At 44.1% G+C, this 20436-nt stretch overlaps 1 protein-coding gene across 3 annotated transcripts in view; it reads left to right on the top strand.

Annotated features, from left to right (window-relative positions):
* The first annotated feature begins 982 nt into the window (after nucleotides 1–982).
* The window catches only part of Chka (choline kinase alpha), a 44597-nt gene continuing 25143 nt past the window's right edge, over nucleotides 983–20436 (top strand). For all 3 annotated transcript variants that reach the window (XM_055614563.1, XM_055614561.1, XM_055614562.1), the window contains exons 1-2: nucleotides 983–1603; nucleotides 14931–15042. In XM_055614563.1, the coding sequence (XP_055470538.1) occupies nucleotides 1266–1603; nucleotides 14931–15042 (450 nt within the window). In that variant the 5' untranslated portion in view covers nucleotides 983–1265. The remainder of the gene's footprint in view (nucleotides 1604–14930; nucleotides 15043–20436) is intronic.

The following is a 20436-nucleotide window of genomic DNA, read 5'->3' on the forward strand; positions in this document are numbered from 1 at the left end:
TGCCCCACAACACAGACCCGTAGTTTTATATTCTCTGTACCCCCAATTACTTCCTGGAAGGACTGAATGATGAGGCCAGAGAATGAGGCAATCAATGTGTGGGTATAGCGTAGGGGCCCCGTGGCCCCTTCCATGCCCTAGGGCAAAGGTATGTTAGTCATGGTCACGCGACTCGACAGCCTGGAAAAGAGGGGGTCAGATGACAGCGTCCACAAAGCCAGAAATCTCGAAGCAAGCACCTTTGGCCAGGAATTCTGGCGGCTGCAGAGGCCAGGCTGTCGGGAAGACTCTAGCTGACATCCTCAGCACCACGGACAGGGAAACTGAGGCTGCAAGCAAGCAGAGGGAGGCTTCTCCCGCAGCAGAGAAGGCGTTCATCTGGCCTTGACCCAGTCTCTTCTGATATCGGAACCGCGGGCTGTAATGCCTCTGGCCGGGAGTTGTATCGGGGGTGGATGCTTCTCGACCAGCGCCTGGGAAATGTGAAAACACCCCTCGGGGCTCCTTCAGGAGCTGCCGTGCCCCAAGGTCACGCAAAAAAGAGCAGCCAACCTCCAGACACCGATTTCCAGCCAGCCCCTTGCAAAGCCCCCGGGGCCTTTGAAGTCACCGCTTTCAGACGCGGGGGAGTCTAAGGGAAGTTTCCCTCTCAAGGGCGACCCTAGGGTCTGCCAAAGCTGCGGAGGCCTCTCCCCCTCCTGCCCCGAGAGGCCCGAGCCCACAAATGAGCCGCCTTGTGAGCGCGGCCAACCGAGATGGCCGTTCTTTCCGGGACCCCTGCGACCCCTGGACAAGGCTCCGCCCCCCGGCGCGCCGGCCCCGCCCCCTCCGTGGGCTCACCGCCTGAGGAGAGGAGGAGCTGCGCCGCAGCCAATGGGGAGGCGGCGTGGCGAGGGCGGCGGCGGTTGTGATGCGCCTTGGCGTCCAATCAGCGGCGAGCGCGGGGGCGGGCGGTGACGCGGGGCGCTCCTCGTGCGGCGCTGTAAAGGAGCGAGCGCCGCGGCCCACTCCAGCAGTCGGCCGCCGTCAGCCTCCCGCGCCTGTCCCTCGTCACCGCTGTGTGGCATCCATTGCTGCCTCTCCCCGCCGTCGCCGCCGTCGCCGCCGTCGCTTCCCCGCGCGCTCCCACAACCGCCGCCCGGCCGGCCAGAGAAGCCGGAGAGCCATTCCCCAAGCCCGGCCCTCAGCGGCGGGTACCCAGCCGGACCCTGAGCGTCACCCTCTCGCGCTGTGGCCGCCCGCGCCTCCTCGGCCGCCTGTCCAGCATGAAAACCAAGTTCTGCACCGGCGGCGAGGCCGAGCCGTCGCCTCTCGGGCTGCTGCTGAGCTGCGGCGGCAGCGCTGCCCCGGCGCCCGGCGTGGGGCAGCAGCGCGACGCCGCAGGCGAGCTGGAGCCCAAGCAGCTCGGCGGCCTGTCCCAACCCCTCGCGCTGCCCCCGCCGCCGCCGCCGCCCCTGCCGCTGCCCCCGCCGCCATCGCCGCCGCTGGCGGAGGAACTACCCGAGTCCCGGACGCGGCGCAGGGCCTACCTGTGGTGCAAAGAGTTCCTTCCGGGGGCCTGGCGGGGCCTTCGCGAGGACCAGTTCCACATCAGTGTCATCAGGTCGGTGCCTGAGGCGCCGCGCGGGAGGCCCAGGGGGGGTGGGGTGGGTGCCGAGGGATCGGGGCGGTGGCTGGGAGAGAGGTAAGCGCCGCGCCCCAAGTCTGGAACCCTGCCCGGAGCGCAGCAGGCCGCCTGCGGGTGTGCTTTGGGAAAATGTGTGCTGGGATGACTCCTGTCCCTTGCGGGAGAACAATGCTGTGCAGTCACACAAGTACATTCTGAACCAAAGCTCAAAATAGATGCGTCTAGGAAGCGTTTCCCTACGAGGGCCTTGAATAAAAACAAAAAGGGATGTTGTGTCTGGGCTTTAGGAAAGAAAAAATGGGGAGATAGTTACCGGTTAGCTTTTGCTTATACTATCTCTAGTCTGTAATTTGATCACAATCTCCTCTCCTGCCAGAAATACCACTTTAGCACGTGGGAGGCAGAGGCAGGTGGATCTCTGTTAGGTCGAGGCCACTTTAAGCCTACATAGCAAGTTTCAGGACAGTCAGAGCTACGTGGTGAGACACTGTCTCCAAAAGAGAGAGAGGGAGGGGGGGGAGTTGGTGTGTTTTGATGGAAGGTGGCAGTCACTCACTGATCTTATTCAGAGGTTCTTAAGTCTTCGTGTACCTATGTTAGTGGCCAGCGTCTGGAGGCGTGGCTCCAAAAATAAGCGTGAAGTAGAAAGAATTTTTCCTCCTTTGAAAGATGGGTCTCTTGTAGGCAGAGTGGTCATGAACCTCCTAGGTATTGGAGCCTGGCCTTGAACCAGTGATGATCCTGCCTCCCAAAGTGTTGGATCACAGATGTTGACCTGCCGTGCCCAGTTCCGCACTCACCGCCCACCCTCAACCCCTCACTGTGTAGTCCTGGCTGGACTCAGAGATTTGTCTCCTGAGTGCTGGGATTAAAGTCACCTGCCACTGTACCTGTTGTTCATCACTCCTTTCAGGTTTAAATATGTTTCATCTTAGACTAGGAAAAAATAGGTTTTCTTGTGTACAGTGCCATTTTTGCACAAGTGCTTGGCATTCAGTATTGAGTACTGGTCTTTTTGTTTGACCTTTAAAAACCCATTTGGTCGTTTTCCACTAGTTTGTGTTTGATTGGTTGACCCGGTTGAGTGCCAAGTGTCTAGAAACTGACTGGCTGGCTGCCATCAATAATCCTCAAATCCAGTTCTAGTCATTTGATTCCTTTTCCGTGCCCAGTCTTTCACTAGAGTCATGAATGCAGCAAAATTAACTCTTTGGATGGACTGCACTTTGTGTTTCAGGCCCCTCATGGCTATGATGATTTGTCAGTTATGTCTATGAGCAGATAAAAGGTAGTTGGTAGGAAGCAGAAAAAGGAAGACCACAAATGTTCAAATCTATGTTGAGTGTCCTAGAAAAGCTTGGCCCCTGGCAGGCCTGGCAGTTCTCACCAGCAAAATGGTAGAGATTTACTGTGACGCATTGCTTCCTAGAGAAGCAAAGCTGGGTCTGATGGAGTGTGCTTGTCTCAGCACTTGAGAGGGGGAGGTAGGAGTATCAGGAGTTAAAGACTAGCCTGGGCTACATACATAGCAGGTTTGAAGTTGGAGGCCAGCCTGGATTACATTACCCTGTTACATCAAACCAAAACCCAAAACTCTGGAGAAGTGATTTGCTGGAGGTCTGTGACAGCACTCTGGTGCTCCCCTCTTCTACATTGGCCTGGGGTCTGTTTCGATAACCCTGTGACCCAGCCCTAAGCCTGTCTGTGGTTCTTTCCAGGGAGTGGGTCACTCTAGTACCTATTTGTTTTGCTCAAACCAGTCATTGCAAAAGTATAGAGAATGTCTTTTCTTTTTTTTTCTTCTCCAGGAGGTAGACTTGAAGACACGGCTTTCCTTTTGGATTGCAGAACCTTTTAAAATGTGGCACCTGTAAATATACTGCCTCTCAGCTTTGGGCTAGACTGTGGTTATAGAATATGTTGAATAAGGACAAGAAAAGTGATTTAAGATGTGGGGAAGTGGGTAGTAACTACCTTTAATTTAACCACTGTAGTGAGAATTCTAGAATTTTGGCTTCTTTAAAAAAACACAGAAATAAGCCCGATGTGATGACACTGCCTTATCCTAGCACTCAAGGAGGCAGAGGCTGGCAGATCACTGTGTGTTTAATTCATTTGGAATTCTGGGAATTTTTCAGAGGGTATATAATGCTAGAGCCCCATAGGTAGGGTTGGTGGTTGTTGGTAGTTCAAGGGGGGAAGGGTTGCAGTTTGTTAGTAGTTGTGCTCAAAGAAGAAACAAGAAGAAATTAGATTCACAGCTCTCTATCCCACCCCCCCCATCGGTCTTTCTCGCCTATCTAGTGATAGGGAGTGAAACCAGGGGTGGGGGAGGGAGATAAAAGAAGAACCCACAAAGTAGCTAAGGCCAGCTACATACTACCTTTAAGAGTCTTTGGCATAGCTTTTTCTGGGTCCAGGCCATCTGTTTGTTTTATTCATCACATTGCTTCAACTCAGTCCATTCAGCCTGTCCCAGGTTTAGCCTTTTGGCTCCTCCCCATCTCAGAATGTGCTTCTTTCTGTCTTTGCCTTAACAGTCAGGCTCTAATCCCACCCATCTTTTTAACTGTATTCCCCAAAAGTTTCTCTACTGTGGTCTCTAAGCCCAGAACTATGGGCCTGCTTAGTCACATGATAACAGGTGGCCCCAGGGGATCTAAGCATTTTGTATTTTACCCTCTATCTGGTTCCTGCTCTGTCCTGTTGTCAGGTGTTTCTCAAATGTCATCCCTTGCTTCTGTGGCTTTTGTAGCTAGAAAATAAAATCTAAACTTGCTTGCAAGGTCTAAACTTGGGTTCCAGTCTACCTTTGAGAAGGGCTGTTTTGTTATTCTTTGAAAATTGGCCCCTCCCCAATTACCCTGACTGAGCTCCTTCCATTGGGCCCAGTGCTTATGAATGATCTTTGTGTTTCAGTACCAGGCCTTTCTTTGCTTTTACCCTCTGCTTGGCAGCCCTTTCCTTGATGACTACTTCTAAAATTCCTCCTTCAAGGCCTTACTCAAGGAGAACCAGAAAGAAGGACCTCCTCCCCCAGCTGTATTTGCTCCCCAAGACTTCAGGTCTACAGGCCTTGACAACAGTAACTAACATGCTTGGCTGCAGCTGTTGTTGTTGGGGATAGGTGGGCAGAGTCTCCCTGTAGACCAGGCTGGCCTCAAACTCACAGAGATCAGCCTGGCCCTGCCTCCAGAGTACTAGGATTAAAAGCATGCACCACCTCCATTGCCATCACCACCACCACCACCACCACCCAACCTCAAACTTTTAGTAATTCTCTGTCCTGAGTGGTGGGATTACAGGTTTGAATTTCTGAACCTGGTTTATCTTTTTTGTCTTTATTTTTTCAGTCTCAGAGATTGAACTTGGGACTGAGCATGCTTTCCATGCCTAGCTTTGGTTGGCTCTTGCCTTCATTTTGTTATCAGACATAGCATAATTTGGATTTTGTGTTGCTGTGCAGTGATTTTACTGTTTAGTATTTTACATTTAGGTGTGTGATTCATTTGAGGTTTATTTTCTTTTTTTAGATTTATTATTTATGCAGTATCCTACCTGTGTGTGTGCTTGCAGGCCAGAGAGGGGCACCAGATTCTCTTTATAGATGGTTATGAGCAACCGGGACTTGAACTCAGGACCTTTGGAAGAACAGCCAGTGCTCTTTTTTTTTTTTTTTAATTATTTATACATTATTCTGCCTACATGCCAGAAGAAGGCACCAGCTCTTATTATAGATGGTTATGAGCTATCTTGTGGTTGCTGGGAATTTAACTCAAGACCTTTAGAAGAACAGCCAGTGCTCTTAACCTCTGAGCCATCTCTCCAGCCTCGATATTTCCTTTCTAAAAGGTGTTAAGTCTGTGTCTAGATTTCTCTGTGTGTATGTGTGTGCATGTGGATGTTTGTTATTTCAGGACTAGTTGTCAAAAGTACTGTTTTACTCTATGGTATGACCCTTGCTCTTGTCAAAGATTGGTTCTCTATATGGGCTCTTCATTCTGTTTTGTTAATCTGTGTGTTCATTCTTTTGTTAACAAATTCTGGGCTTGTAGTGATTATTCAGGTTTTTTGATTTTTGAGACAGGATTTCTATGTGTACCCTTGGCTGTCCAGATCAGGCTGACCTTGAACTCGTAGAGATCAGCCTGTCTCTGCTGTGTCTCCCCAGTGCTGGGACCAAACACATGCACCAGCACACCCAGCTGAGACATGGTCTCATTGTGTGTCCTTGACTGGCATGGAACTCACATAGATCTTGGTCTCAACTACTGGGATTAAGAGTATGCTCAAGGACTGGAGAGATGGCTCAGTGGTTAAGAGCACTGTCTGCTCTTCCAGGGATCCTGAGTTCAATTCCCAGCAACCAACATGGTGGCTCACAACCATCTATACCTTCTACTGCCCTCTCTGTCATGCAGGTGCACATGCAAATAGAGCACTGATATGCATAAAATAAGTAAATAAAATCTTAAAAAAAAAAGTGTGCTCAGATACACCTGGCTTATATTTATGTTTATTTTATGTGTATGCATGTGCCTGAATGTATTCATGTGCATGCGCTGCCCATGGAGACCAAAAGGACAGGGTATGTGATAGCTTATAACAGGATTTACAGGTGTTTGTGAGCTGCTCTGAGGGTTCTGGGAACCAGAGCCTGGGTGTTCTGTAAGACTAGCAAGTGCTCTTAGCTGCTGAGCCATCTCTCCAGTCTTAATTATTATAGTTTTAAAGGTTGATGTGTTAGCTCTCAGATTCTTTTCTTCACTTCCAAAACTGTATTGGCTAATCTGTCTTTTTGCCTCCTTTTATAAATTTTACAATTGATGTTGCTCTGTTTGGCCTGTATGTATATATGTGCACCACATGCCTGTGATTGTTTGAAATAAATATTTAGGTCCTAAAAATGCTTGGACTCCAGGTCCACTTGGCAGAGCTGCCTTGCCTCTGAACCTCCAGTAGGGTCATGCTCCTTTTCCTATGGAATTCAGACATGGGAGTCAAGAGGCCAGTTACTGAACATGGTAACAACAAGCCCATCCCCCCCATTAAAGGTTTGTTTGTTTGTTTGTTTATATATTTTTCTTGAGGCAGAGTTTCACTGTGTAGTCCTGGCTGTCCTGGAACTTGCTTTGTAGAACAGGCTGGCCTTGGACTCAGAAATTCACCTGCTTCTGCCTCCTAAATGCTGGGAGCACTCCACTATCCAATAAAGGTTTATTTTTAGTGGTGTGTGTGTGCATGTGCATGAATGTGCTTGCTTGCAGGAGCCCACCGAGTCCTGAAGGGGCTGTTGGGTCCTTTGGAGCTGGAATTACAGGTACTTGTGAGCTGCCTAATGTGGGTGCTGAGAAGTGGACTGGGATCCTCTGCAAGAATAGTAGGTGCTTTTAACCCAACCCATCACTCTCCCAAACCTCCCACTTTAAAGACAGTCTTGAGTATGCTGTCGGAGGTCTGTAGCTGGGCAGTAATTGGAGTACTGCCTGAAGCATCCCCTGCCCTTCTCTGCCTTTCCTTGCTTACTTGCTGTGCCCAGGCTCCTGAGTGCTGGCATTACAGGTACATGCTTGCATATCCTTACATCCCTGAAGTTTTAAGCGGTGAGTTGTTCACACTGAGCTCCCAACAACTTGTCAGTTATGAGGTTTCCTGTCCTGTACTAAGTGCTGTATAGGTTTCTACTCTGCTTCTGCCATCCTGTCTTTTGGGGGAGCAGTTTGCCTGCAATCTCACTTCACTGATAAATCTAAGAGGAGTGTTTTCTTGTTTAGATTGAGTGGCTCCTTTGTTTGGCACTGGAAATCTTTTTTTTTTTTTTTAATTATTTAATTTTATGTGCATTAGTGTGAAGGTATCAGATCCCTTGGAATTGGCATTACAGACAGTTGTGAGCTGCCATGTGGGTACTGGGAATTGAACCCGGGTCCTTTTGCAAGAGCAGATAGTGCTTTTAACCACTGAGCCATCTCTCCAGCCCCTAATGTAATAATTTTACATTATTTTAAATTTTGGCTGGGAGTTCTGAGCATATAGTTTCCACACACTGAATTCTACTTCTAGGCTGAGTGGTATTTCAGTACTGTTGGTTGAAATAGTGTATGTGTGTTTCCTTTCCTTCTGCCCTTGCTTTCATGTCAGCCTTGTCTCTTGGCTTGTCCAGTTTATACACTGGTGTCTTTGTTCTGTTGCTGTTTTTTAATTACTTACTTACTTAATTGTTATTATCAGTAGTAGTATTATTGGTTTTCTTAAGATAAGGCTTCTTTGTTTAGTCCTGGAACTTCTGGGATTTGCTTTGTAGACCGGGCTGGCCTCAAAGTAACAGAAATCTTCCTGCCTTTGCTTGGGGTGTGTTTGTAATGCATGCACTTTCATACCTGCAATGCTCTCATTTTCACTGGTCTTCCCTTTGGAGACTTGTCAGCCAGCTTCCAAGGGTCAAGGAGGCCCTTATTTTTAGTTTTCCATAAGAGATTGTAATCTGTCTTTCACAATGCACTTTCTTACACTTTCCATTGTGTTTATTAGTATTGCAGTAGCCTGGTGGCTGATGGCAGAACAATTACAAAATAAGGACTAAGGGATGGGTAGGGACTGGAGAGATGACTAATGGTTAGCAGTACCTGTTGCTCTGGCAAGAGGACTCAGTTCCTGTAGGTTCAGTCCCTGTACCTACGTGGGAACTCACAACTGTCTGTAACTCCAGTTGAAAGGAATCTGACACCCTCCTCTGGCCTATTTGGGCAACAGGCACACACATGGTGTGTATCTATAGACAAAACACCAGTACACATAGAATAAAATAATACATCTTTGTTTGTTCCTCCCTCCCTCCCTTTCTTAATTTTCTTCCTTCCCTTCCCTCCCTCTCTCCTTCTCCCTCCTTCCTTCCTTTCTTCCTTTAATAAGGACTGGGTGAGCCAGGCACAGTAGGAGGCAGAGGCAGGCAGATCTCTGTGAGTTTGAGGCCAGCCTGCTCTACAAAGCAAGTCCAGGACAGCCAGGGCTACACAGAGAAACCCTGTTTTGAAAAAAACTACGTGGCGGGGTGGGTATTAGGAGATCAGCTCTGTGGTTGGGCCATATGGAAGTACTTTGTCAAACAGGGACCCCGAAAGGTGGAAAAATAGTCAAAGCCATGTTACTTTATTTTGAAATATTTCACCATAATCACTATCCTTTTTGATTTACTTTATAAAATTATTGTGTGTGCATTTGTGTAGAGGCCAGAAGTCAATATCTAGCATTGTCTTTAATCACTTTCCACTCTTTTTTTGACAGGGTTTCTCTGTGTAGCCCTGCCTGTCCTAGACTAGCTTTAAATAGACTGTTCTCTAACTCACAGTGATCCAGCTTTGCCTTCCTGAGTGTTGGAGTTATAGACGTGCATCACTGCATTTATTTTTTGAAAGGTTTATTATTTATTTCTTATGTATACAGTTTTCTGCCTGCATGGGCACCTGCACCCCAGAAGAGGGCGCCAGATCTCATTACAGATGGTTATGAGCCACCATGTGGTTGCTGGGAATTGAACTCAGGACCTCTGGAAGAACAGCCAGAGGTCTGTTCTTCAGAGCCATCTCTCTAGCCGTCCCCCCCCCCCTTTTTTTTTTTCCTTCCTAGACAGTGTTTCTTTGTGTAGCTTTGGCTGTCCTAGATTTGCTGGTCTCAAACTCACAGTAATCCACCTGCCTCTGCCTCCCAGAGCGCTGGCATTATAGGTGTGTGCCACTGCAACCGGCTTTTTCACCCTTTAAAAATGATTTATTTCTTTTTATTTTCTCTGCAATGGTGTTTTGCCTGTGTATATGTCTTGTAAGGATGTTGGAGGCCCTGGAACTGAAGATACAGACAGTTGTGAGCTCCCATGTGGGTGCTGGGAAATGAACCCAGGTCCTCTGGAAAAGCATCCAGTACTCTTAACCCCTGAGCCATCTCTCCAGCCCCACACCCTATATATATATATATATATATATATATATATATATGGTCTTTCACTGAATGTGGAGCTTACCAGAGGTCCTGTCTCCGTCTCTCCAGTGCTGGGATTATATGTGCACACTGCTGTTTTATATTTACATGGGTGCTGAGGATCAAAACTCAAGTCCTTATGCTAGTAAACCAAGTACTTTACCAACTGAGCCATTCCCCAGCCCTGGTGGCAGGCTGCTTTAGAGGACACTAAGGTCAGTGACCTGAAGTTGATATTTTAGGAGTCAGTTTGCCTAGGGGAGAGGGAGAGAGGCCTAAGAGGAGTTCACTACAGTGAGGCAGCAGGTAGAACGCATAGGCTAAGATGCTTGAGACTGGGGAGGTAGCAAGAGGGGCCAGACTTTGGAAGTAGAAAAGATTTTGAGCCTGGGTGAGCAGGAAAAGGACACTACTGTCAACTGAAGTAGGCAAATTAGGAGACTTCTTTGTTCTGAGTAGAGATTGAAAAAGTTGAGACTTGAAAGTCAGGCTAGGGAACATTGCTGTTCTGGTTTGGGGGAAGGAAACATACATAAAAACTGCAAAGAGGGGGATATATCTATCTCCATGAATTTGTTTAGATAGGGTTTCTCTGTGTAACCTTGACTGGCCAAGAACTTACTATATATATAGATCAGGCTGGCCTCAAACACTTAAGAGATCAACCTGCCTCCACTTCCAAAGTATTTGGTATTAAAGGGGTGTTCACCACGCGAATTATTTTGCAAATTTTGTTTTAAGACTTACAGGTCAGACTGGCATCACATTTGCAATAGTCTTCTTCCTGCTTTAGCCTCTCCCAAGTACCAGGATTTTAAATGAATACTACCATTTCTGGTTGTAGACTGGTTTGAAGCTTTTGAATGTTTTGTTGGTTTTGTTTTGTTTTTGTTTGTTTGCTTGCTTTGTTTTGTTTTTGTAAAGGTTCTGCCTAGACTCCTAACTCACTATGTAGATCTGGCTGCCCTTGAATTCACAAGAGATCTTCCCGCCTCTGCCTCCCAAGTGCTGGGATTAAAGGGTTGTGCCACTTGCCCAAGAAATGCATATTAATAAGTGTTCATAGTTACCACTACATGCATATCAGTTTCCAGGTGCCCAAGGTCATGTGATGTAGATTAAATAAGTCATGGTTATTTGGGTTTACTCCTAGGATTGTGAAAGTTTGATGTCTGTATTTCCTCAGATTTACTTCTTTTTGTATGTGGAAGATATGTATCATCTATGTGAACTTTCGGAGCAGCCAAACTCAATTTTCATAGCTAGCCTGACCTGAGAATGTCCAGTGGTTGGTAAGGATGATGAATTGTTTGCCAAAGTTTGAGAAGCTGCCTGTGTTTGACTTCTGTGCTTTGGCGCCAAGGTGACAGACACCCTGTGCCCGCAGAGTGCTTACTGCAGAGGGAGCAATGAGCAATTCTGTGTCTTACCCTGAAGGGCTTTGCAACTCGTGAAGCAGAAGGACAGTATTTATTTATAGCTACCAAGGGCATGGCCATCTTGTTTTTTTCTCATGTACCACCTGGGGATGTGTTGCTGTGTGTGTGTATCAGGCCCCACTGTAGGTCTCCTAGGAGATTGATACTCTCTGTCCTCTTGGTGAGCTGACACTGCCTTTGAAGTCAGAAGACAGGTCTCTTTTTACCTCCTACAGGGAACAGGTTGTCTTTTCTCTTCCTCTCTTGAGCTAGCCAGCTCTAGGGTTTTTTTTTTTTTTTTGCTTTGTTTTGTTTTGGTTTTTTGTTTGTTTGTTTGTTTTTGTTTGTGATAGCCTTTCTGGCTGTCCTGGAACTTGCTCTGTAGACCAGGATGGCTTCGAACTCGGAGATCTGCCTGCTTTTCTGCTTCCTGACTGCTGGGATCAAAGGCATGCACTACCCCCGCCTGGCTACAACTCTAGTTCTTTAAGGTGGAAGGGTGGGAGAAGCCAGGAGAGTGCACAGCCAGGGACTCACTATGTAGCCTGTGCTGTCCTAGAGCTCAAGATGTAGACTAGGCTGTCCTCAAACTCACAGAGATCCACTCTGCCTCCTGAGCGCTAGGCCTCTTTGAGTGGTGGAACTAAAGTTACAGGCCTCATGGCTTGCAACATTTTGGTTTTTAAAGTGTTCCTGTTAGGCAGGGTAGTTGTGGTGCATGCTTTTAGTTGTAGCACTCAAGAGGGAAAGGCAAGCAGATCTCTGAGTTCCATGACAGCCAGGGCTACACAGAGAAATCCTGTCTCGAAAAACCGAAAAAGAAAAAAAAAGTTCTTGTTATGAAATCCAAGAATGAGAGAGATCTGGACCAAAAGTCTTAAGAAGTATCCAGAATATATAAAGTACTGTGTGACTGGAAGGAAGGAAATTTGTTTAAATAATGAGAGCCTAGTTCCCAGTGTTTGTTGGGATGGGGGCGGAGGGGAGGAGAGAGGCCTGGCCTGGTTGGTCTGGAACTGAAAGATATTTACCTGCCTCAACCTCCTGAGTGCTGGGTATATGCAAGGGGGTGCAATAAAGTAACTGCTAACATGGCCTTTCTATAATTAGGGAGAAGATTTTTATTGTAGATAAAAGAGAAAATATTCAGAGGCTTCTCGAGAGTCAAGAGCAGAGAGAAAAGAAAGCAGACTAGATATGGCCAGGGAAGCCTGAGAAGCAAAGAAAGCACAGGTTGAACAAATCCTGTGGGTTCTAAGGAGGATGAGTAGATGAGTAGCTGGCGAAGGGAAGCCCTGAGGTGGAGGGAGTCTAGCCCAAGATCGATCGATCGATCTATCTATCTATCTATCTATCTATCTATCTATCTATCCATCCATCCATCTAATATTTCATTATGCATCCCTGGCTGCCCCAGAAGAGATCTGTCTGCCTATGTTGTTGTTCTTTGCTGTTTCCTACTGGTTATGCTGATGGTTTTGTGTGTTGTTTTTGTTTTTAGCTTGAGTGTCTTGTGCTTGCTAGGCTGAATTGCAAGTCATTCATATTTATTGTAAAATGCTCTACGAGAAGAAGTCCTTGAGAAATAGTACCTAGATTTTTATTTGTGATGTTTTTTGAGTAGCTTTATATGGTGAGTGGACAATTGTATTTTAATTGTCATTTTTTTTTTTTTTTTTTCCAGAGCTGAGGACCGAACCCAGGGCCTTGCGCTTGCTAGGCAGACGCTCTACCACTGAGCTAAATCCCCAACCCCTTTAATTGTCATTTTTATGACCTTTGTTGGCAGATTTTGTGGGCAGAATTTGACTCATTGACCACTGGTTTTTTTTCCTGGTTAGTTTCTTATAGGTTTTAGGCCACTGGTGTAATGATCCTCTTTCACTCCTTTTGACTGACACCAAACTGTAACAGGCAATTTATTCATTGTTGCCTGTTGCACAACAAAGATGTTGTGAATTGTGAGCTTGTGTCTGACTGTGTTACTAGCATGCCTGCCTTCTCTGGGAATATGGAGACAAACTTGGAGTCAAGTCACACAGTTTAGAACAGTAGCTCATCTGTTTGTGCTGGCATTTACTCAACTAAGCTTTGGAGAGTATGTGACAGGAAGGAAAACTAGGGCTTGTTCTGCTGCTTGGTAGTCAGAAACCCCTGTTGGCTATGGCTGCATATGGTAGGAAATTGTGATAAGCCCCACAGAGAGAGGCACTACCAGAGCTTGGTTTAGGAAGAGGAAAGCTGCATGTTCCGTCTCTCCCTGCAGATTTTTTTCTGGGCTTTTAAGCTAGAGCAACAGCTGCCTTGTCTTGTGGGAACAGGCCTGCACTCTTGCTTTCATTCCTAGACACTGAGGATTGTTTTTAGCAGCCTACTGAAAAACTTTAGCCTGTTGTGTCCCCGTTGCCTATAATCCCGGGGGCTTTGGGAGGTGGGAGTTATCTTAGCAGGAGGATCAGGAGTTCAGAGCCAGCATTGCTACATAGTGAAGTAAGCTTGGGACCAGCTTGGCATACATGAAACTCTGTCTTCAGAAACCTATCCAAAACAAACAAAGTCCCAACTGAGTACAGTTGTGTAGGAGTACTTAGAAGTTTTTAACAGATTAAGGAAAAAGAAATCAAAGTGGATATGGTGGTATATACCTGGAGACACTTCTGGGCAAGCTTGGGCTTTTTTTTTTTTTTTTTTTTTTTTGAGAACATGTTTCTCTGTGTAGCTTTGGCTGTCCTGGAATAGATTTGTAGACCAGGCTGGCCTTGAACTCACATAGATCTGCCTGCCTCTGCATCCCTGAGCACTGTGATTAAAGGCACGTGCCATCACAACTGGCTCCAGCGTGGGCTTCTTAGATCTTGAATAGAGTTAGAATAGATTTTAGGGACTCTGAAAGCCCATTATAATTGAAGTCCTTCTTATCTGTAGTTCATAACTTTTCAGAATTTTGTGTTATCTGTTCATTTTAAGAACTGTTTTCTGTCCCTGGTCTTCTCCAGCCAAGGCAGTTGATTTGCCCCAAGGCTATCTACCGTTTAAGGTCCATGTAATATGCTTTTGGGCTTAGCAGTGAGAGCTAAATATAACCATAGGTTATTGCCATCTCCTGAAAGCCCCTAAACAAGTTCATGTTGTAGGGTGTTTTTTTCTTTGGAAAAAACTTAGTTAAAAATAGTTGTGGTAAGCTGGACACAGTTCGCACAGCGGATCACTGTGAGTTCGAGAACAGCATGGTCTATAAAGCAAATCCCAGGACAGTCAAGGCTACACAAAGAAACCCTGTTTTGAAAAACAGAAAACAGTAACAAAAAATGGTTGTGTTGTTTATATTAACCTTAGCATAAAATAGATAGGTCTTAGAATCACACACCAAGTTGAAAAGCCCTGATTTTCCCAAGAGGGCAAGGGACACTTAGTGGGCAAGGTCTCTCACCTTCAAGCCTGCCAACATGAGTGATTCCTGAGACCCACATCACAGAAGGAGAAACTACATTTTGCCAGGTAGTTCTCTGACCTCCACATGTGCTCAGTGGCAAGTCACCTTACCAATGCTAGGAAAATTGTTCCAAGATTTTGATAATGATCATGATAATATCATAGGAATAGTAGGTCAGAAAATACTGGTTTGCAGGGAGGCATCTGAGCATTGCCATTTAGTGCTGAGAACTTTCATCCTTGGTCCTTCTCCCTTTTAAGGTACATAAGGGTGATTAAATGGTCCCAGCTCTAGAAAAACCAGATTGAAGATTTACAAGTTTTTAATTGAACTTGTGGAATTTGTTTGAAAATAGGAAATCGTGGTCAGAGTTTTCAAATATCCCGAGAGAATACAGCAAGGCTCAGATGAACACAGTTGTATCATGTGGCAGCCTTCTGTATTCACTGAGCTTTTCCTTCTGTGTATTCTTTTACAGGGGTGGTCTCAGTAACATGCTGTTCCAGTGCTCCTTGCCAGACTCCATAGCCAGTGTTGGTGATGAACCTCGGAAAGTGCTCTTGCGATTGTACGGGGCGATTTTGAAGATGGTGAGTTCAGGGCTCACCTGGGAGGGGGTGGCCCACTGACATGTTCACTCAAGTCCTATAGACATGTACTAAAGATACTTACTGCTTTGTTTTAATGGGGCTGTACACTTGGCTTATTGTTTGTACTCTATGACTTATTTTTTTAATCTAATATTAATTAGTAAATTAGGACTCTAGGGAAGTCAGAAGGTTGGCCTGACTCTGGTAGTGATTTCTACATTGAATGTTGCAGCTCATTCTTAGATGATGAATTCTAACATGCAGAAGGTATTTTGATTAACCAGTAATATTTTATCCTGTATGTACAATTTTTATTTAAACATTTTTATTGTATTTAAATTATTTTTATCTAAAATTTTTAATTTTGTTTTAAGATATTTAAAATTTTCATTTAATGGGTGTTTGCCAGCTTGTTTGTATACCATGTGCATGCAGTGCCTGTGGAGACCAGTAGAGGGCGTCAGATCCCCTAGAACTGGGGTTACAAATGGTTGTGAGCTACTATGTTGGTGCTGGGAATTTTACTCATGTCCTCAGCAAGAGCAGCTGCTCTTCCGGAAAGTATGTGCATGAACATACTGTTTGAATTATTTGAGTTTTAAAGAATGCTATAGTTGACAAAGTATGACCTCATTGCAGGTGAATGGTTGAATTTATTAACACTTCTCTGAGAGTTCTTTAAAACTTTGAATTTGTTAGATTCATAATCTTTGCATTTTATTTTGGTTTTTTATTGAGGCCCATTTCACTCTAGCCCATGAGGGCCTGGACCCCACTATATTAATCCAGATTCACCTTATACTTCAGATCCTCCTATTTTTGCCTCCTGAGTTCTGTGATTATAGGTATGAGCCACAAGGCATGCTGCCAAACTGTAGCTTTGTTTTTAAATCTATTTTATGTGTATGGGTCCTCTGCATGCATGTTTGTCTGCATCACATGCATGCCTGGTTCCCTTAGAGGCCAGAAGAGGATATCAGATTTCCTGGGTCTGGAATTACAGAACTTTGTGAGCTGCCATGTAGGTGCTGGGAATTGAACTCTGGTCCTCTAGAAGATCACTAGTGCTTTCAACCGCTGTCATCTCTCTAGCCCAAAAGTAACATTTAAAAATTTAAAGCATTTTTTTTTTAAATAATTGGTGTTCTTTAGGCACATTTAATGAATGAATCAATCTTGAATTTTTTCCTTTGGGTATCAGTCTGATGTGTTCCACTCTTGATCTTTTTTAGCATTTTCCATTTTAGCAGTACTTTTTAAATACTTTAATAAATCTAATCTATTATCCCGAATCTGTCATTTCTACACACAGTTTAAGTAGAATCATTTAAAATAATTTTATATGTGTGGGCATATTGCCTGCATGTATGTACACTAGGTGTGTACCTAGTGCCCAAGGAGACTAAAGAGGGTGGTGGATCCTCTGAAACTGGAGTTTTAGGTATGCTGTGTGAGCTGCCGTGTGGGTGCTAGGAATTGAACCCAGGTCCTCTGGAAGAGCAGCTAGTATCTTTAACCACTGAGCCATCTCTAACCCCAGTAGAAGCATTTTTAAATGCTCACAGTATGTCCTTTCATGTGTTACACTAAAACTTTTATTTTCTTTTTTGAGACAGGATCTCTACACTGTAGCCCAAGCAAGCTAACCTCAAATTTACAGCAATGTTCCCATCTTGGCCTACTGAATACTGGGATTATAGGTCTGAGCCACCATGCCCAGACCATGCTGCAGTGATGAGAGTTTTGAAATACTCTGCACCTGTCTAGTAGGATTGTCACCACCTATGTACACGTGAATATCAGGCACTTGAAATGTGAGAAATGTGGCTGATGACCTGAATTTTACTTTCTATTCACTCTCACATGTAGTTGGTTAATCTACATCATGTGCTAGGTACCATGTGAATGACTTTGCAGAAGCCAGCTTCCACCTTTCCCCTACCGAAACTTAATTCATTGTTAGTTGTTAGTCATCTGTTTCTTTTGGAATTGTAACAGCCTGGAAGCCTTAAAGTGGTTAAGATAATGCAAATGTCTGGAAACACAGGTTTTTTCAAAAAGAATTCCATGCCTTAGTTTATTGGGAAAAACAATACTGTTAGTTAACTAAAAAATAAAAAGCAAAATGTGGGCTAGCAAGACGGCTCAGCAGGTAAAGGTGGCTGCTGCCAAACCAGATGACCCTGAGTTCAGTCCCTGGGACCTACATGGTACAAGTAGAGAACCAAATCCTGGAAATTGTCCTCTAAGAAAAAAATAATTTAAAACGGAATAGTTAAAGCTATTAAAGGTAGAATTAATCTTTACCATTTAATAGAGTAGAATGTTTTACAAACAGACCATTCAAATTTGGGGAGAGGTACATATTTCCAGTTTTTTTTTTTTTTTTTTTAATTTGGAAGCTGTTAAATTATCTTTTATTTCTGAAGCCATATCCACTATAAGAGGTGGAGACTTGCCAAGCTCTGAGTAGAAAGGTCCATGTGGTTTCTTAGCAGATAAGAAGCACATACCAGTCTCACATTTGATATAATAGACAATAAAACAGCTTTTGATGGAAAAAAGCTATTCATTTGTTTCATAGATGGGAATCTTTATTTTCATATAATTAGCTTAAGTGCAGTCTTTTCATTGAAGTTTAAATGGTAAAGCCATGGACCTACAGCTTTAAATTGCATCTTTTTTGGTGGGGTAGGAGTGTGTGTCTCAAATTCTGCAGGATTTAGCAGGGAGACTTGCTGCCAGCCTGGAGTTTCAGATATTAATAGCTGTTAGCCATTGGGAATATACTATGAGAACATAATTAGAGGAATCAAATTCAGGCATGCTGAAAAATGACTGTAGTAAGGGAGATAGTAGAAAGAAAACTGAGGAGCATATAAATGAGAGCCAAGCCCAGAAAAGTTAAGTTGAGCTTCCAAAGCACCGTGCCAGGGCTATACCATGGATTTTAATTCTTTGCAGACGTTTTCAACACAATTTTAACTTTTCTGTCTTCTGAAACTTTGAAATTAACATCTTTTTGGAATAAGCTGAGCTTTCATGAAAGGAAATACTAAGGTCTATGGTTAGGGCTTTGTTGTTACCACAGTAACGTTGCCAAAATTCATGGTAAACTGCCATTCCCTCATAGAGCTGAGAAAATAGGGATGTCATTACTTTAGGAAATAATAAATCCCATTGCTTTAGTAAACCTTTTCACTAAAAGAAAATGTAAATAATAGTAGGATACAAATTTTCTGTTTTTTCTCCTTTCTTATCTCTACCACATACGGAAACCCACATCTTTTGTATGTTTATCCAGACACAAATGAAGTGTCTCCCCAGTCAGCTATGTAAGTGCCATGGTAGCCTTTAAAGAGTCACACCTTTCCTTGAAGAATGTTAGTTGAAGACTATTGCACATTAATGATAGGCTTACTTATTTTTCAGAAAAATTTTTTATGTTTTGCTTAATTGTAGGACTGATTTAATTTAGCATATCCTTTATTTCCCTTTCCCCATTCTTATTTTAAGCATTTTGAACTTGTTACTTCTGAGAATCATAAACTAAGTGGAAATATTTCTTAAGTTTATTCTTTGATCAGCAATTGTTTGAGAATTGCTTTTGTTTAAAATAACTAACTGCTTCTTAGCCTTTTCATTTCTCCTCCTGTTATTTTGAGATGCTAAAGTCCTTTATTTTATAGTGGTAGTGAAGTGACTGCTCTGCTATTCTCTAAGGATTGGTAGCAGAAAATCAGGGTAACTCCTCTGATGGGGTTAAGGCCCACAATTTGTATCCCCCCTCTTCCCCTCATTCTGTAATAGATGGGACATAATGTGAACTTCTCAACTGTGTCTTCAGGTTCTGTTTAGAATCTTTGTGGATTTTAGGGACTTATGTAAAAGTCCTGTATTTAAAAAGGGTAAGAATAATTTCTTTTGAAAAGATGAGACAAGGTGCACACTATGCAGTATTTGTAGGAAAATGTGAAATATGAACATACTGGGCTGTTTTCAACATGGCAGCACAATGTAGTGGCTTTTACATAGCCCAGCTTCCATTTTTTAATGAAGAATCTGTTTTTATTAGTTGGATAGGTAATGAAAGTCAAGCTCAAGTACAAAATTGCTGAGAACTAAAGTAGTTTAATAGAAAAATTGTAATTTGAAAAAGTTCAGCCTTTTCCACCTTGTATAGTGATACAGTCATTAAAAGAGAGCGTAGGCCTTCTAGAGCCAGATATCAGTGTAAGGTGGGTTTTTTTCTTTCTGGTACTTGGAAGGAACATGAGCTCTGTAGCATCCTTTAGTAAAGAAGCAAGTTTAGCTGAATACAAACAACCAGTTTATTATGTGTCACGAATTGTGGAAGACACAAATGTCAGTATGTATTGTCCATGTGGCAGAGGCTCAGAGGAGTGCCTTGTCCTCCTGTGTCCAGTCTGTAACTGTTAGGCCAGGTCCTCTGCATGAACAGTGAGACTGGCCCTCCCCACTGTGGACAGCTGGGGCTTGAGTGTCTATAACACATCAAAGAGCTCCTTTGAGTACTGTCTGCAAACATGTTTTAGTTTCTTTTTGAATAACAGAAGGCTAATATTACTGCTTGTTTGAATACTAACTATAATATAATTAAAGGTATAAAGGCACAAAGCAGATATGTATCAGTGATCCAAAGATTACAGTTTGGAACACTGTCCCTTTTGAGTTCAGAAGAAAACAAAATGTCTTCTTATTTTCACTTAATTACAGTTTAAAAATTAAACCACAGTGAAATAAAGAATAGCTTGTAATAATCGGTACAGAACTATTGGCTTCTGAGAAATCAGTTGGCCATGTGTATTTCTGCGAAAAATTCAGGTCATACTTTGTGCAGTGACTTAAGAACTGAAGCGGCTGGTGTAGAGCCAGGCCCTGGCATTAAAGCCTGGGAACTACCATTTTTCCTTGGTCCATTCATGTCATTGTGAGTTCAAGGTGTTTGGCTAACTTTGCTTTACAAAGATTCCCCTGAGCTTTGAGAACAGTATATCTGTTTCTGAGGTAGCTGGAACCTCCTTCTTAGAAATGAAACACTCCCATCATGGGCACCCACCCATTGGGCCTGACTGCCATTTCTTAGCTAATGTTCTTCAGATGTTGTTGCCAAATCACTACCTATTAGCCTTTAATACCTGCCTTGGTGCCTTTCGGTAACTAAATAAACCACAGACTGACTTGTCTAATTTTGGCCTATTCAAAGTGTTTCTGTCTTGCTGGTTGTAAATGTTTGGGATTTTAGCACAAAGCCAATGCAGATCTGGTCTCTGGATCATGACTTGACCACAGCCCACCCTCTCTGGGAAGGAATGTGTTGGGGGAGTGAAGGGTGTGGGGGGTAATGTACCACTTTAGCTGTGTGCATGTGTT

This window comes from Psammomys obesus, unplaced genomic scaffold (assembly GCF_907164565.1).
Source record: "Psammomys obesus unplaced genomic scaffold, mPsaObe1.curated_primary_1811, whole genome shotgun sequence".
Taxonomy (NCBI): Eukaryota; Metazoa; Chordata; class Mammalia; order Rodentia; family Muridae; genus Psammomys; species Psammomys obesus.